General features: G+C 36.4%; 1 protein-coding gene across 1 annotated transcript in view; it reads left to right on the top strand.

The window, feature by feature from the left end:
• The window catches only part of PTPRO (protein tyrosine phosphatase receptor type O), a 265,396-nt gene that overhangs the window by 181,326 nt on the left and 66,226 nt on the right, over positions 1–17,844 (top strand). The window contains exons 8-12 of the mRNA XM_049783694.1: positions 6,092–6,212; positions 6,812–7,005; positions 7,532–7,643; positions 14,259–14,410; positions 15,549–15,669. Of these exons, the coding sequence (XP_049639651.1) occupies positions 6,092–6,212; positions 6,812–7,005; positions 7,532–7,643; positions 14,259–14,410; positions 15,549–15,669 (700 nt within the window). The remainder of the gene's footprint in view (positions 1–6,091; positions 6,213–6,811; positions 7,006–7,531; positions 7,644–14,258; positions 14,411–15,548; positions 15,670–17,844) is intronic.

The following is a 17,844-nucleotide window of genomic DNA, read 5'->3' as shown; positions in this document are numbered from 1 at the left end:
ATCCACCTTTGTTTGTTAGTCCAGAAAATTCTCTGAATGCCAGCATGTGCTAGGTACTAAAGGTTTGGGATTCCTGGTAATTTTGATTAGTCCTTCTTTTGCAAGTCCCTTTAATGTAAGTGAGAGCCATGGATAAGTGTAATCAGAATTATTGAAGCTTGAATATTCTGAGGCTTGTATGTAGTTTCGCAGTTTCCCTTTCTAAGTAAGGTCAAGTAGCTCCAGGTAAGAGAAGGGTGAGTGCATGTCTGTGGGGAAGAAGACTTGTAAACTGTCTGAACTGTGCAGTAGGGTGGAAACCCACAGCAAAAAGTTGGGAGACTGTTTCCTTGGGTTGCATTTGTCTACTGCCCCTTCTTTTCATTGTCATTTTAACTGGACAGACTTCCTAGAAACATCATTCAAAAACGGTTTTTGAAGGAGTGCAAGAAGTAGGTCCTCAGAAGGTCACTCAATAAATAGTCTATGGTAATGTGGTAGTTGACACTTAAGATTTATTAACAAGCTAAGTCATTTGCAGTAACAGTGTCCTATGGATATTTTTCAGTAGTATGAAATACATATACCTACATACTATTGCTCCTTATTTTTTTAAATTTTTTTCTAGAGTTCTGAAGGAGAAATAGGAGTTCTCTGAATATAAAAGTGTTCATTAATGGCCCTAGAGTGAATGAATGCTCCCAACAGCCCTAATTAGCAGTTCTGAGAGTAGATATTGCTCCCTAATGCCCCCAAGTACCCCCAGAAATTCTGTAGATCAGTCTTACTTCCTGAAAATCTGCTTCGCAATTCATAAAATCAAGTTTTTCAGTTCATGTTGTCTTACAATATTTCCTTCCCTAAGAGAAAAATCAAATGATAGATGTAGAATTTTCTCTCTCACATGTGACACTTAAAAATACACAGCAAGGTAGTAACAAAGGACTAAAGGCAACACAAGGGAAGGAATTATCTAAAATTTGAGTTGATTGGGAAAGAGAAAGGGTTGAAAGGGAAGAAGTTGGGGTACTTGGAGGAAGTACAATGGTGATAAGTATAGTGATGGAATTATATGCATGAAAAACTATTTTTAACAGTATTGTAAATCATGGAACTTCAAACAATTAAAAAAAACATAATCTTTAAATAGCCCGATTTGGTGGAAGACAGCAAAAATAAAATATTTTTAAAAAGGTTAGGAGCCAGAGAAATAGCATGGGGTAGGGCATTTGCCTTGCATGCAGAAGGATGATGGTTTGAATCCCAGCATCCCATATGGTTTCCCAGACCTGCCCAGGAGTGATTTCTGAGCATAGAGCAAGGAGTAACCACTGAGCACTGCCGGGTGTGACCCAAAAACCAAAAAAAAATAAAAAAGTTTAAGGGCCAGAGCTATAGCACAGTGGGTAGGGTGTTTGCCTTGCATGCAGCTAACCTAGGTTTGATTCCAGCATTTCATATATCCCCCAACACTACCAGGAATAATACCTGAGTGCAGAGCCTGGAACAACCCATGAATACTCCTGGATGTGACCCCCAAAACAATAAAATGTTGTTGTAAGGTCCAGAGAGAGTACAACAAATCCTGCCTTACATGTGGCTAACCCGGGTTCAATCCCCAGTGCTCTAATCATAGCCAGAAATGAGTCAGGAATAAACCTGAGCACAACTAGGTCTGCCCCCACTTCAAAAAAATATTTGCTACATTAAAGATATTTGAAATGTTTCTATTCATCTCCCAGATTTTGGATTTTGTGAAATGAAAGGAATGAGACATTCTAAGCTGGTGGTAGTATATGGGGCCATTATCTTGAGATTTAGAAATGCTTTATGAACTGAGGAAAGTCTTTAGTGAAGATGAATACAGATACTCCTCGTTCTTAACGACCTACTTGTTTAGCAACCGCTCGCACTTACGACCATCTCTTCACTGTTATTTTAATTTAAATATCCTTTTTCCATCTTATACACTCTACAGTACAGTACTGTGGTTTTTGGTGCTTTAATGTACCTACTTTACTAATTTTATGTTCTGTAATACACTGATGAACTGTATGTAAATTACGCAACCTATGCAAATTAAAACAAGTGGAAGTTTTCAGTTTGATCCTTCTCGTTATTTTACTTATTCAGAATACTGTATTGTCAAGTACTATGCATATACTGGACTACTGTATACAGTACATGCAGTTCCTCACTTAACAATCCATTTGCTTAACGACCAAGTCTTTGAAATGGAACTTGGTCATTAGGCAAGGAGTATCTGTACACCTCCTGTCTTTAAATTAAAGAAATATGTCAGACCTATATACAAATCATCACAGTTAGAAGCTGCCTCCCTTGGCCACACAAAGACAACCAACTTAACATTGAGAGAAAAATATGCTTCTTAGAATGATAGTACAGCAGGTAGAGCCATTTGCCTTAGATGTGGCTGACTTAGGTTCAATCTCTGGCACCATATATGATCCCCTGAATCCTATTAGAAAAGATCCCTGAATTCAGAGCCAGGAGTGGCCCTGAGCATGATTGGGTGTGATTCAAAAACCAATGAATAATGCTTCCTTTACAAAATGTAGCAAGACCCTTATGCTTCCAGGCACACCTCTTTCTTGCTCATCTAATGTGCAGGTGACATATCTTTTGCATTGAAGTCAAAGGCTAAAGATAGATTGTAAATTATGAATGAGCCATAAAAAAGGCTAGTCTAAGTGCACTTTGGCAATGCCTTCTTGAAATACAAATGTCAAATTATGAAGAATTACAGGTCTGGAGGCCACAATTTTAAGGGATGGTAGGAATGGAATCCCTGTTGTAGGTGTCTCTTCCCAGTCACCAGGGGCCATTTTGAGAACTAAGGTATGATTACTTCACCCTTCTCCATTTTCTTCTATTCAATTTTCTTTATTGCAGAGTCTTTCTATTTCAAGTAGAGACATTTATCCTAACACATTGAATTATAATATACATAGTGGGATTTGAGCCAGAAATGATTTAAAGGACTGGTGCACATGCTTTTGTGAAAGCTCATAGCTTTGATCCTTGGCACTGCATGGTTCCTTAAGCATGTCTTGGTGTGACCTCCAAAAGATAATAAAAGGACTTAATGCAGTGTCTGGGCTTAGTTGTTCAAGAAATTACATATATATATATATATATATATATATATATATATATATAGTTTTAACATATACCTGATATAGTTTTGCTATATATCAAGGGACTTAAAAGTTCTAGAAGTCTTCTATAGAAAACCTGAGTACATTTGAGTAATAATTGGAAGAGAAACACAGAAAGTTGAAATCAAACTATTTCAGACTCAAAAAACCCTGCTATAGGGGTCAGAGAGATAGCACAGCAGTAGGGTGTTTGCCTTGCACATGGCTGATTTGAACAGACTGTGGTTCAAATCCAGCGTCCTGTATGGTCCTAAGTGCCTGCCAAGAGTGACTTCTGAGCTCAGAGCCAGGAATAAACCCCTGAGTGCTGCCAAGTGTGACCCAAAAACCAAAACCAAACCAAACCAGACAAAAACAAAAATAAAAATACAACTCTGATATCATTGCGTTTAACCCTATTATCTAAGTGTCTATCCTATAGTTCAGCTGCCTGATGCATCTTCTCTTTTTATGCTTTAGCTCAGTAGGGATAGTACCAGTGTATGGTTGGACAGACAAAGGACTAGATCAAATTCTGTGAAGTAGAAACTCAGGAATGGGAAAGGAGAAACAGTAATCAAAGAATGAAGTAAAATATTGTCTGAAGGAAATTACCTCTAGGAAATAAAATATCCACTATTTAGTAAGTAGCATGCAGGACCATTCCTTATTCCACTTGCAGTTCACTCTCAAGAAGGTCCTGGACAAATATTTCAAGGACATGTAGGGAGAGAAGTGTTAAGTCTAGATGGGCTGGAGAATAAGACAGTGGGTAAAGCATTTGATCAACCTGGGGTCAATTCCTGGCATTCTATATGGTCCCCTGAGAATTGCCAGGAGGAATTCCTGAGTGCAGAGCCAGGAATTATCCCCTTTAGTGTTTCATTTCTTATCAAAATGAGTTAAAGTGGTAAATAGACTTCCCAAAATGTTTAGTAGTATTATTATATTTACACACATATATATGTTTTAATTTATAAGAAAACTAGTTTTCCAAGAAAGAATGTATATGATGGTATATTTAAGTGTCTATGATTCCAGATAGTCCTTTGGCGGAACAATGATCATGTAAAATATTATAAAACAAAATGACTCAAGTAATACCTGATACAGGTTTCATACACTATGTTATTCTAAACATCATAACTGAGTGATTAATCAGCGCATTTAGTTTTTATAGGTATCATAGAATGCCTGTAGTGTATGTTTAAATTTAAAAGGAAAGTTTTAAGCAATGTGAGTAACATAACCTCCATGGTACGCAAAGGTATGTTTGTATGCATGAGTTCATGCATGTGCAAGTGTGTATGTGTAAAGAGAAGAGAAAATTAAAAATGCTGTGCTCTCCCATGGAGTCAACAGTTTTGACAATGATCATTGTTGGTTTTCTCATGTAAAAATGTATTTTTGCAAAAATACTGCTTAGATGTGCACTATTTATGCATGTTCTATTCAGAGCATGTTCTGGAGAGACAAACTGATAAGGGCATATTTGGTCAACTTTATCTATAAGGCATCCAGAAAATTTCTAAAATGTGGGCAAGGAATCCTGATCTAAGTATTAAAAGGAAAGGAAGAGTGAGAATGTTATATAGGTACTCAACATTCATTTGGATCAAATTATTAGAAAAGAAATTTCTGTGTGCTGCTCCTCTTACTTACGTGTAACTGCATAACAAGCATTTGTATGGCAATGAATCAGTATCTGGTACTGAAAATGTTTAAGATTCATATGAGTACCAGGAATGTAGCTTACTTTCAGAACACATGCCATGAAGCTCTAGGCTCAATCCCTAGCACCATACAAAATAGCTCAGAGCATATCACGACAAGACTTTTTAAATGCTTGTATGGCAGATAAGACAGTTCCCTGTTGATTTGTGCTTTTCCCTACTTTAATTTTGTGATGTTTATATATCCTAGAAGCCATCAAGTTGAGAAGAGTATTAAGCGTTAATATATAAATTCTCTCAACTCTCAGGTATATGGTAGAATTATTCATAGCTTAGCAATGAAGAACCAAATTCAGATTATCAATTCATTTGCCTATTGGAAGTGAAGTCAGGATTTGATTACTGGAAATCCCAACAGAAAATTCGTATTTTTCCCATTAAAAAGGACTCTGACTAAATATTAGAGGTGTGAAAAATTGAGCCAACATGCTTCTTAGCCTATTAGTTGAATCAACCATTGTACATGCCAACATTTGTCTCTAACCAATGTTTTTTCATCTATCTGTTCTCACCAATTTTCTCTATGTGGCATTTATCACATTACCAAAAGTCTCAAAAAGAACTACAAACTAGAGTTCATCTAAATGAAAAACTTATTTCTCTAGAAATTTATGTCTTAAGGTCACAAGAGCCTTGCAAAGTGCTTTTCAATCTATATCAATGCTCTTACTTACTGTAGTGTGAATTAGAGGTCACAAAGCTGAACTTCCATCTCAACATTGAATCTTAATATGTGACCTTGGCTATCTCTGGCTTTACTTTTTTGATCTATTAAATGAGAGATTTGGACTAGATAATCTCTGAGGTCGTTTCCATCTCTATAATTAGATACTCTATCCTTCTAAGTGAGGAGAGACTAAAGACATTCCTTTGTATTTAATCAGCTGACACTACAATTTAAGACGTCAGACTATCCTTACAGTATTGCTGATTTGATTATGGTGAGAGGCTGATGTGTCTCTTGTGTATATAGTTACAACTGACAGTGATGGGTATAAAGCAGTTCACAGAGCTTATTAAACCCAGCCAGGGAATCAGAGTGTTCTGGGTCCCTTTCGGTATTCACATAAACTATAAATCATTACAATTTTGAAAGCAGACCTTCTCCAGGATGAGTAAAGACTTGGATTTTAAAGATATCTGTGGATTCACTGTTCTGCCTCAGTGCTGCATTCTAAAAGACCAACTCTAAATCAGCCTTATTGGATGTTTGGTTTAAAGGTGAACTCAAGCAAACCTATAATTGAAAATCTGGTTCCTGGGGCCCAGTACCAGGTTGTGATGTACTTCAGGAAAGGCCCTTTGATTGGACCACCTTCAGATCCTGTGACATTTGCCATTGGTAAGTTTCAAACACAAGAATAAGAAACCAGGGGCCTGAGCGGTAGCACAGCAGGTAGGGCATTTGTCTTGCATATGGCCAACCCAGGTTGGATCCCCAGCATCTCATATGGTCCCCTGAGCCTGCCAGGAGTAATTTCTGAGTGCAGAATCAGAAGGAGCCCCTAAGCATCTCTGGGTGTGGCACAAAAACCAGAGAGAGAGAGAGAGAGAGTGAGAGAGAGAGTGAGAGAGAGAGAGAGAGAGAGAGAGAGAGAGAGAGAGAGAGAGAGAGAGAGAGAGAGAGAGAGAGAGAGAGAGAGAGCAAAGAATCTTGTCAAGTACTATTTGGCTCCAAAACCCAAAGCTGTCACACAGCTGGCCAGATCATACTTGTGCTCTTATTATATTCTACCTTCAGAGTAAGTTATTGTGTATCAGGAGAAACATTCTCAGAATGTTTGACACTCAGGAAAAAAAAAATTGAAGGTGAGTATGTTTAGTTCTCAATGATTATCTTAGATGGGTGGGACTGTTTATACAACGATTCTAGTAATGGCTAAAATATTAAGTATTTCTTTTTTACTTTTCTCCTCCCCCATTTCTTTCTTTTCTTCTTAGTTCCGACTGGAATAAAGGATTTAATGCTCTATCCACTGGGTCCTACAGCAGTAGTTTTGAGTTGGACCAGACCTTACTTAGGAGTGTTCCGGAAATATGTGGTAGAGATGTTTTATTTCAACCCAGCAACCATGACTTCTGAATGGACAACCTACTATGAAATAGCAGCAACGGTTTCCTTAACTGCCTCAGTGGTGAGCTTCAAGGAATCGGATCTTAGATTCTTTTGTAAACTGATGGGCCTTTATACACCAAAAGGGGCAAGAAAAGTGACCTATAAATGATGGCATTTTGGAATGCACACAGGTAGCATGGGACATGATGACTCTCATCATTTTTATCCAACAAAAACACATGCTGTGACCAAGTTAGGAGAGTCCAGAGAGATAAGGGATCCTCTGTCTCAGAAATAGGCATGCATCTGCTTTGTCCCTTACAAAAAAAAAAAAGTCTTATTTTACTGTGTGAACAGGAAACTGAGGAGGAAAATCCAGCTTGGAAATACTTGACTCTGAATCTCTTTTGAAATTTTATAATTTTATATATATTTGTATTGTTACCACACTGCCAGTCAGGAGGAATCTTTAATGAGAAATTTGGCAAATACAAAAGGACACACAGAAAGGAATATAAAAATCACTTACTTATTTCATAACCTCATTGAAGAAACAATTCGATTTAAAATGATGAAATAGCCTTTTGTCTCATTGCTTTTTTCAGAGAATCACTAATCTATTGCCTGCGTGGTACTACAACTTCCGAGTTACCATGGTGACATGGGGAGACCCAGAACTGAGCTGCTGTGACAGCTCCACCATCAGCTATATAACAGGTGAGTGGAGTGTGGGAGGAAGTTTCATGATCATTGAACTCTTTTCTGCAGAGATTCTGAGGAAGCACATCTCCAGAGAGCTAGTCATTGACCTAATCATTTATTGATTGAACATCAGTTAGATAGAAGATAAACTGCTTGCTTATGAAAATTCATGATTTGTTTAAGAGATAATATTTCTAAATTTAAAATGCCATTTTGAAGTGAGCCAATGCCCTGGCTTTTTAGTCTGAACCACTGCCCTTGTTCCCTGTTTGGTATGTATTAGAATACAAATGTGGCCAGTAACTCTTTGAGTCACAATCAGCACGCAATTGAGTTGACCCATTGAATAATTATCATTGCTAGAGTATCTCCATTTCTTTATTAATTATACAGTTTTATAAAATGACAGCTTGAAAACAAGAGGATCTGAGTTTGAACCTGAAGTTCAAACCATATCACATGTAACAAGTGAATTGACAGGTGAATTTTGAAAATCCTCCACGTTTGTCATCTGTAAATTAGAGATGAAAAGTTTTTATTGTTATTCATAATCACTTGTCAGCTTAATAAGCTATTTAGTAAGAGATGTGGCATAAACATAACCACTAAAAAAATACACTGCCATTGGACTAGAGACAGCTTAGCAGACTAAACACATGCTTTCATGGTGCATGAGGCCTGGATTTAATCTCTAGCACCAAGTGGCTCCCCTAAACACCACCAGGAGAGGCTCTTGAGGCAGTAGCAGCCTCTGAGAACCGCTGACAATGATGTCTGAACCAGGAGAACTTCCTGAGTACCATTGGTTTGTTCTCCTCCATGCATAAAAATAATAACAAAAATCAAAACAGACAAGCAAATTATCAAAACTAGAAATCAAACAGCCTGTTAGTGTTACCAGATCTTAGGAGCCTTAAATGATGTGGTTCATTCTTTTATAGCAAAGAGTCTAGAGATGATCAAGGTACCAAAGGTAAGAGGACATTTATCAAAGAAACATAAACCTTTGCTGCTTGAACTAAGACTTTGCAAGAACTTCAGGTTGAGAATCAGGTTCTACTAAGTTGTACTGAAATAAAAAAAAAAGAAAAATATTTTTGGAATAAGTAACTTTAACAAAATATTTTCCTCTTTGGACTTCTCATTTTCTTGGTTGACATTTATGAGTTAAAATGAAATGGAGAGGATCTGGAAAGATAAGACAGAGGCTAAGGGCAATATCTTGCATGTACAGATCCAGTTTAGTGACAGCAAGCTCCCTGAACATTGCTGAGATCAACCTCCTGAGCACAAAACTGGGAGTAACCCCTGAAGTACCAAGTGTGAGAGAAAGAAAGAAAGGAAAGAAAGAAAGAAAGAAAGGGAAGGAAGGAAGGAAGGAAGGAAGGAAGGAAGGAAGGAAGGAAGGAAGGAAGGAAGGAAGGAAGGAAGGAAGGAAGGAAGGAAGGAAGGAAGGAAGGAAGGAAGGAAGGAAGAAAAAGGAAGGAAGGAAGGAAGGAAGGAAAGAAAGAGAAAGAAAGAAAGAAAGAAAGAAAGAAAGAAAGAAAGAAAGAAAGAAAGAAAGAAAGAAAGAAAGAAAGAAAGAAAGAAAGAAAGAAAGAAAGAAAGAAAGAAAGGAAAGAAAGAAAGAAAGAAAGAAAGAAAGAAAGAAAGAAAGAAAGAAAGAAAGAAAGAAAGAAAGAAAGAAAGAAAGAAAGAAAGAAAGAAGAAAGAAAGAAAAAAAGAAAGAAAGAAAGAAAGAAAGAAAGAAAGAAAGAAAGAAAGAAAGAAAGAAAGAAGGAAGGAGGAAGGAAGAGAGGAAGGAAGAGAGGAAGGAGGGAGGAAGAGGGAGAAAGGACAGGGGTAAAGAGGAAGAATGAAAAAATGAATGAACTAATGAATAAGCAAACAAGAGTTAAGAGGAGTGAAGAAAGGGAGGGAGGGATGAGTAAAAGTTCTGGAGTGTGTGTGTGTGTGTGTGTGTGTGTGTGTGTGTGTGTGTGTGTGTGTGTGTGTGTGGTGTGTGTGATATGTGATGTGTAATCAAGGCTTCTCCTCCCATTCCCAGCCCCGGTTGATTACCTAAGAATTTCAGAGAATAATCTTTGAGCCAGAGCAACCCAGAGCACCAACGAGTGTAGTTCCAGAAGCAAAAGATAAAAAATATTAAAACAAAAATACATTAATCTTACGTGAATTTTCAGCAGCCACCTTATACTGTTCCTTTGCTGTCTCAGGTGCTGGCTACTTCCCTTTATTAATAATAAAATGAGAACAGAAAAGTCAAGGAATATCAAAAAGGGAGGAAATACTTTTATTTGACAAACTGCATTAGATTTCTGAATATATCAGTTGCATATTTCATTACAATTAAACCTCTATCAATAATTCATAACAAGAGTGCTTTATATCTCAGAGCAGCAATCTGGCTTACCCCACTCTTTAAATCTAACATAACACTTTGAATAGCTCACTCTGTTCATTTCTGGTTAATGAGCTTGGAGCAAATACTCTTAATGGCCCCAGGTTTCTGTGTTCTTGTTCATTGGCTGCCTAAGTATTATTACTTAAGCACTAGGTAACGAGTGCATTGGACACACTATTGCTTAGACAGTCTTTGCAGAGTACAGAAGACATCGAAGCAGTAAGAGGATTTGAAGCTCTGGCCTCAAGTAATTTCAGTTGTGTCTCTGGATGAGGGTGCTGACATAATAATATGGACAGATATTTGAAAACACTATAGACTTCAAATATAGTGAGAAGAAGGAAATAAATTGAGTGGAAGAGGAGAAATACACAAATATGAAAGGATGGGGGATAGGAGCCAAAGGGTCTCAGGTGCATTGGTGGTGTTAAGAAAGGACAGAACTTAGGGGCCAGAGCAGTGGCGCTAGAGGTAAGGCATCTGCCCTGCAAGCGCTAGCCTAGGATGGATCACGGTTCGATCTCCCCAAGCCAGGAGCAATTTCTGAGCCCTTAGCCAGGAGTAGCCCCTGAGCTTCAATGGGTGTGGCCCAAAAACAAACGAAAAGAAAGGACAGAACTAAATATACAAGCCAGAGTCAACAACAACAAAATCAAAAAACAAACAAACAAAAACAACAACAACATCATGAAATCCAAACTTTCACAATCAAAATTAAAAATAGGCCTGTTATATTGGCAGGCTGGGGCAAGGAATGGTGGCATTGGATGGACTCTGGGAACATGGGTGGAGGAAGGTAGACAGTGGTAGTGGGATTGGTCCTGAAACACTGTCTGTCTAAAACCCAACTATTAATAATTTTGCAAATCTTGCAAATCACAATGGTTTAAATTAAAATAAAAAAAGAAATGATATAGGCAAACATGGATATGGAAAATGAGTAACAAGTTAATAAGTTACTTTCCTAGATGAGAAAACTAGTATTTGGTCTTTAGAAAGTTTATCTGCCTATTTGAAACACACTAAATCTTTTTGAAACACACTAAATCATCAGAGAGGGACAGTGTCAAGAAAAAGATGCTTGTCTTACACATAACTGATCAGTGATCTGGGTTCAATCCCTCACACTCATAGGGTCCCTAGAATCCAGTCAGGAGTGATCTGAGAGGAAGGAATGAGATCTGAGCATAGCTGGGTATGCTCCCCCCACAAAAATTAAATGGGGCCAGAGTAACAATACAGTGAGAATAGTACTTGTCTTACACACAGCCAACCTGTATTCATTTCCTGACACCCTATATGCCTCACCAGTTGATCCTGAGCACTGAGCCAGGAGTAATCCCTGAATACCACTGGGTGTGTTGATGCTCTAGGCTTCTCTGAGTATATAGATTCAGACTAAATTTTCAGACATAAAACAATGGACACTACAAAAACCATAGTATGAGAATTAAATGAGATGTGACAGCCTGATGGCTGAGTTTTATTTTTATATTCTCAGAACTAGTTGAAATTGTAGTACTTTGGGAGGGCATTCTTCTAACACTTCATTTTTAATTATTTCTCTTAGTTCTGTGCTTAGAGAACAGAACTAACAGAGCAATACTAGGGTTCAAACTGAGGACTATCACATGCAAGGCAAACACTTCAAGCCCTGTACCATGTTACACATCAAGCAAATAAGAATCTCCTTTTTTAATTTTCAAAACCTTCAATTACTATGGAAATGAAAATTGCCAAGCGAATGGTATACAAAGATGAAGGGCAAAAAATGTTTTAATACTATGCGAAGTATTAAAACCAATTGTTTTGTTAGACTGCTTGCTTTCTAGCTCCAAGAAATCACGTTCATGATGCTTCTGTAGCAAATACTGTTTAATAAGGAAACAGTGTCCCCTGGTGGTCTGTTAGCAATCTGCAGTGTTTAAAGCACAATACTAAAATTGGAAGACAGGGACCTGGAAGGAGACATTTTTCTCCTCTTTGCAATTTTAATTGTTTCTTTCCTCAGAGGAATCAGAGCAAGCAAAATTGATCTTTAAAGGAACTTTATATATTAAGTACATAGAAACATAGAGGCTACTTAAGAATCCGGGCTTATTATTCTTTACTAGGATATTCTAAAATATACTGTGTATTTGTATTACTTGCTAGATACGCTGTCGATATTTCAAACCTGTACAATCACATATATAAGTGTTACTTTTCCTTCACCTGAAACAGAAATGTGTGTTTTGCTTTTTAATACAATAAATCTTGGTAACACATCACTTTTATTTGGGGAGTTCTTTGTTTTATTTTAGGGCCACATCTGGCAATGTTCAGGGCCCATTCCTGGCTCTGCACTTAGGAATCATTTCTGGTGGTGCTCAGGGACCATATGCAATGCCAAAGAACCAAACCTGGGTTGGCCACATACAAAGCAAATTCACTACCTGCTTTGCTATCAATCTGGTCCCGAGGCATTACTTTTGAAACAATAATTATAAATGGTTGTTGTGATAGTACCAAATTTAAGAAAATAATTCTTTATGGTTTTAGTAATTATCCTTATAATATATAGAGTGTCTTGGTTCTGTTGGATCTTGGGATGGGATATACGTATTTTCCGGTGTATAAGACAACTTCTGAAACAAAAAAAAAAGTCAACCGAAAATCGGGGGTCGTCTTATACGCCGAGTATATCCCGAAAAATGTTTTAATATGCTGCTAAACGAAAATTGTCTGAATATTGTCACAAAACGAATTTGCCAACTCGATCCTGCACCAATCACTGCAAGGCTGTTCAACCACCTCTCTAACTCAGCCAATCCAAGCAGGCTTTTGATGATGCAAATTAGACAATGTTCTGGACCCGAATCTTCAGAGAGGAAGTCTATTCCAGTATAACCTTTGAACCTTTGCTTGTTGTGATTGGCTCACTGTGGTACATGAGCACAGGAGCACATGCAGCGCATGCGGCACAGGAACGTTCTGTCTGATACAGCGAATATAGGCCTAAATCTATGTTTTAACTGCAAAATTAGGGGGTCGCCTTATACGCCGAAAAATACGGTATTTAAACCAATATGTACTGCAATTTAAATCCACATGTAGTTTTTTAATTTGCATGATTATCTGCTATCTTGAAAGTAATTAAAATATGCTTTCAGAGCTCATGTAAAGCTTCTGATGAACAGTCCACAAAATAGGAGAAATTAAATTTAAATGTGTAGGAATACAGAAAAAATCAATAAGACCTCTTTTTGAAGAAAATTTAACTTTGTGGAGTAATGAGAAAAAAATACCTCTTTTCTTCCTTCTTGCTTCAGCAAACTGCTATTGAGTTTATCATATGCAAAGTACAGTATTTGACAGCCTTGTTATTAAAGGAATGTTATATTATAATATAATATTAATTATAAAAATATTGTATTTTATTATATATAATAATTTCCTTGTTATATAATATAATTTATAATTTACTGTATATAATATAAAATATTATATATAATTATATAATATTTATATGTAGTGTATGTATTATATATTAATATATTATCTTTTTAGTAATATATAAAAATTGCATTTATTATATTAAATACATTTTCTTTTGATTATTTGGGCCACATCCTGTGATGTTCAGGGGTTACTCCTGGCTATGAGCCCAAAAATCGCTCCTAGATTGGGGGACCATATGGGACACCGGGGGATCAAACCGAGGTTCATCCTGGGTCAGTAGCATGCAAGGCAAATGCCCTACCATTGTGCTATGGCTCAAGCCCTTTATTAAATACAATATTGCCTTGTTATTTATAGGAATGTTTTCTGTTATTTCACTCTTTGTTCTGACTATATTTCCATATACATTTTTGCACACCTCAACAAAATATATGACTCCAAAGTTTACAGTACTGATTAGAAAATAAGTGTGTTCTTTCTAATAACATTGTTGCAGCAAGCATATTAAACAAGTGAACATTCTAAGATTATGGTCATTGCAAAATCTGTACACAAGACCTCAATGCCTTCATTATCCTGGATGTACCACATGGATCTGGCTGTGTCACATAAGTTCCCATGAAACTGAGGCCTTTTCTGTCCCATAGCTTTCTCCAGACTACCCATGGATCCATGGGGAGTTGATTTAATTTCCTTAACTCCATGGGATCTCATGCACTAATGAGAAGTACTTTAAGAATTTATACTCTGATGTGCTGATCTGTGATCTCTTTGCTCTTTCACAGCTCCTGTTGCTCCAGAAATCACTTCTGTGGAATATTTTAACAGTCTGCTTTATGTCAGTTGGACATATGGCGATGACACAACTGATCTCTCCCATTCTAGAATGTTGCACTGGGTGGTCATTGCTGAAGGAAAGAAGAAAATTAAAAAGAGTGTATGTTTCCTTAAATTCAGAGAAGAGTATCCAAACAGAGATACAAATTTCTTTTTGTAATAGATTATTACAAATCAGTGTATGTTCCTTAAATTCAGAGAAGAGTATCCAAATAGAGATGCAAATTTCTTTTTGTAATAGGTTATTACAAATCGTTAAGCAAATATTTATTGAGAGAGTAAACAAATGCTTGTTTATGTGCCAGTTAGAGCTGTTCTGAAGTTTTCAACAATAAAAAACATTTAAATTCCTCCTTTACAGAACTTACTTTTTTAAACTTGTGATAGTAGGCTAAGGAGTTTTAGCTATATTATTGATTATTGATTTTATTTTATATCTAGAGATATGATTTGAGCATTCCTTCAAGATGGCAAGCATTTTAACAAAAACAAGTATAGATATAATTAAATCTTTCTCCACCACTAAAGATTTGAGTACATTGGATATGCTGATTTTGTTTAGAGTTAAAAGTTGTTGTAGTTGAGTTTGGGTCATACAATGTTCCAACATCCATCCCTTCACCACTGTACATTTCCTGCCACTCTCATAATTTCCCCAGTTTCCCTCCCACAACCCTTACACTTCCATTTCTAACCTGTCCCTCTGACAGACTCTTCTCTCTCACTTTCACTCAATCTTATACTCTCATTCTCACCCTCTCTTCCTTATGTCCTTTTAGTAGTTTGCAATACCATTCCTGAAGGGGTGTTATGCATACCACTTTACTTCTTTTTAATTCTCAGCTCTTGCACAGAGTGATAATTTCCAACTATTATTGTCGTAGTAGTCCCTTCTGTGTCTTAAATGTACTCTCATACTATAGTTGTTTTTTTTTTTTAACATCACACAGATGAGTGGAATCATTCTGTTTATCCCTCTCCCTCTGGCTCATTTTACTCAACATGATACTCTCCATGTCTATCCATGTATAAGCCAATTTCATAACTTGCTTTCCCTAACAGTTGCATATAATTCCATTATGTACCAGTTTCTATTATTCAGTTCTTGGGCACTCGGGTTGTTTCCAGATTCTAGCTATTGTGAAAGGAACATGAGTGCTGAAAGGAACATGAGTGCAGATGCCTTTTTGCATTGTATTTTGGGGAAGTTCAAAGCCTCCTTTTCTCTGATCTTGCAGATAACACGCAATGTCATGACTGCAATTCTCAGCTTGCCTCCAGGAGATATCTACAACCTCTCAGTAACTGCTTGCACAGAAAGGGGCAGTAATAAATCTCTACCCCACCTTGTCAAACTAGGTAAGAAGAGGGTGTGGATATATGAGGAGATTATCTTGTTTGGACAATAAATGTTTTCATCTCTTGATTTAAGCAACTTCAATGAAAATATAGAAAAATATACAATGTAAATGCAACATGCTCAAAAAAGAATGCTTTATCTCCACATCTGTTTCTGGGGATATCGTGAAGTCAGACTTATTTACTGTGAAAGTAGAAGTGTGCTCATCTCTTTTACTAAGTTAGAGGAATCAAGGAGTCTTATAAGAAACAATAGAACATTAAAGATTGTCTAGTACCATGATTCTCAACCTATCAGACATCATTCGCTTTTCAAATAAATTTGTGTGATGCTCTCTTTAGCACCTTGAATTAGTAATCTACATATTTGTTTTTCAGTTGATATAATGTCCCAATTAAGTATGAAATCAAGATAAAATGAATTTTGATGAAATAATATGAACTCCCTATGGATATGTCCAGATATAGTTCTAATGCCATAATTAAATTGCCAGATACCTACACATAAGGAAAATGAAAAAATTTGAGCTTATAAAGAAAGGACCAGCTCTCCCATAAAAGAAGTACAAGTATTCTTTAGAAAATTCTTATTATTAACACTTTGAGGCTGGAGAGATAGCACAGTGGTAAGATATAGATAGCCTTGCATGTGGTCAACTGGGATGGACCCAGATTCAATTCCCTGACATCCCTGTCAGGTGCAATTTCTGAGCACAGAATTAGGAGTAACTCCTGAGCACCACCGGGTGTGGCCCAAAAACCAAATATATATAATAAATATAAATAAATATATTTATATATAATATATAATTATATAAAATATAAATATATATAATATAAATATATTATATAAATATAATGTATAATAAATATAAATATATATTTATTAATATATATAAATATATATATTTAACTGAGAAGTATCAGTACCGTGCAAAGGAGTTAGGCTATAGAATAGGAAACTAGATAGAATTGGAGAAAAAGAGAAGTGATCTTAGTTAAAACTAACATGTCAAGAAAAATAATCAATTGCAGATGGGGTAACACAAGGAGAGAAAGATAATCTTACTCTTGAACTAGGACTTGTATCACAGTGATTAGGAAGTAACATTATGTGGCGCAAACTAGTTTCAATGGTCTAGGCCTATGTTGCAGTGTATTTGGTTTCTGATTCTTAGATGACATCCTATCATTGACAGCTGGATATAGAAAATGGCTGGCAAAAAATGAATCTCAGGATGGCCTCAGGGTCAGAGCAACATTCCCCAAGTCACTGTATTTCTATGTTTAATTTTCACAGTCAACGGCTCTTTGAGTTTATATTTTGAAAATTTAAAAAGGAGAAAAGAACATTTTTATACCAATTTAATTTCTTAACAGCACGTTTTCAGATATTCATATGTCAAATCATGTGTTGTTATAGTTGGTCCTCTGTGCAGCTGTAAATAAAAAGTGAATTAAGGTATTTTATTATCAGCTTAAATCCCATGGGTAACATGGTTGGCAGTGATATACTTCTAGAACAGTACCAAATAAGACAAACCACAGTATTTCCTTATTTTACTCAGGAGTTATAGTCATCTTTATCGTCAAGTTTTTAATTTTTTTGTTATTATTGTCTAGAGTTTACCTTTGCAAAAACAAAATACTTAAAAATCAAATTAGTAGTTGGAAAGACTTGGTCTTAAATAGGCACTCTAGAAGAAAAAAGTGAGTCCTTGAGTAAGGTATAAATAACAGCTTGAATGATAGCACAACGTGAAGGGGTTTGTTTGCCTTGCATGCGGCCAACCCGGGTTTGATCCCCAGCATCTCATCTGGTTCCCTTGAGCCTACCAGGAATAATTTTTTTTTAATTTTTATTTTGACCAAAGTGGATTACAAATATTTCACAGTAATTTTTTAGGTACATAGCGACATTGAATCAGGGACATTCTCACCATGTTAGGAATAATTTTTGAGTGAAGAGCCAGGAGTAACCCCTGAGCACCGCCCAGAGTGGCCCAAAAATTAATCAATCAGTCAACCAATAACATCTTATTCTATTTAAGTACTAATATGTGACAACTTTCATCTAAGCTATTTTACTTGAAAAAAAAAAAGTCAAATATCATTACAGGTAAAGCACTTGTAATTATATTTATTGTATATTTTTTCTGATGTAACATGCAGAGA

The sequence above is a fragment of the Suncus etruscus genome, chromosome 11 (assembly GCF_024139225.1).
Source record: "Suncus etruscus isolate mSunEtr1 chromosome 11, mSunEtr1.pri.cur, whole genome shotgun sequence".
Classification (NCBI taxonomy): Eukaryota; Metazoa; Chordata; class Mammalia; order Eulipotyphla; family Soricidae; genus Suncus; species Suncus etruscus.
This window is presented reverse-complemented; position numbering and strand designations above follow the sequence as displayed.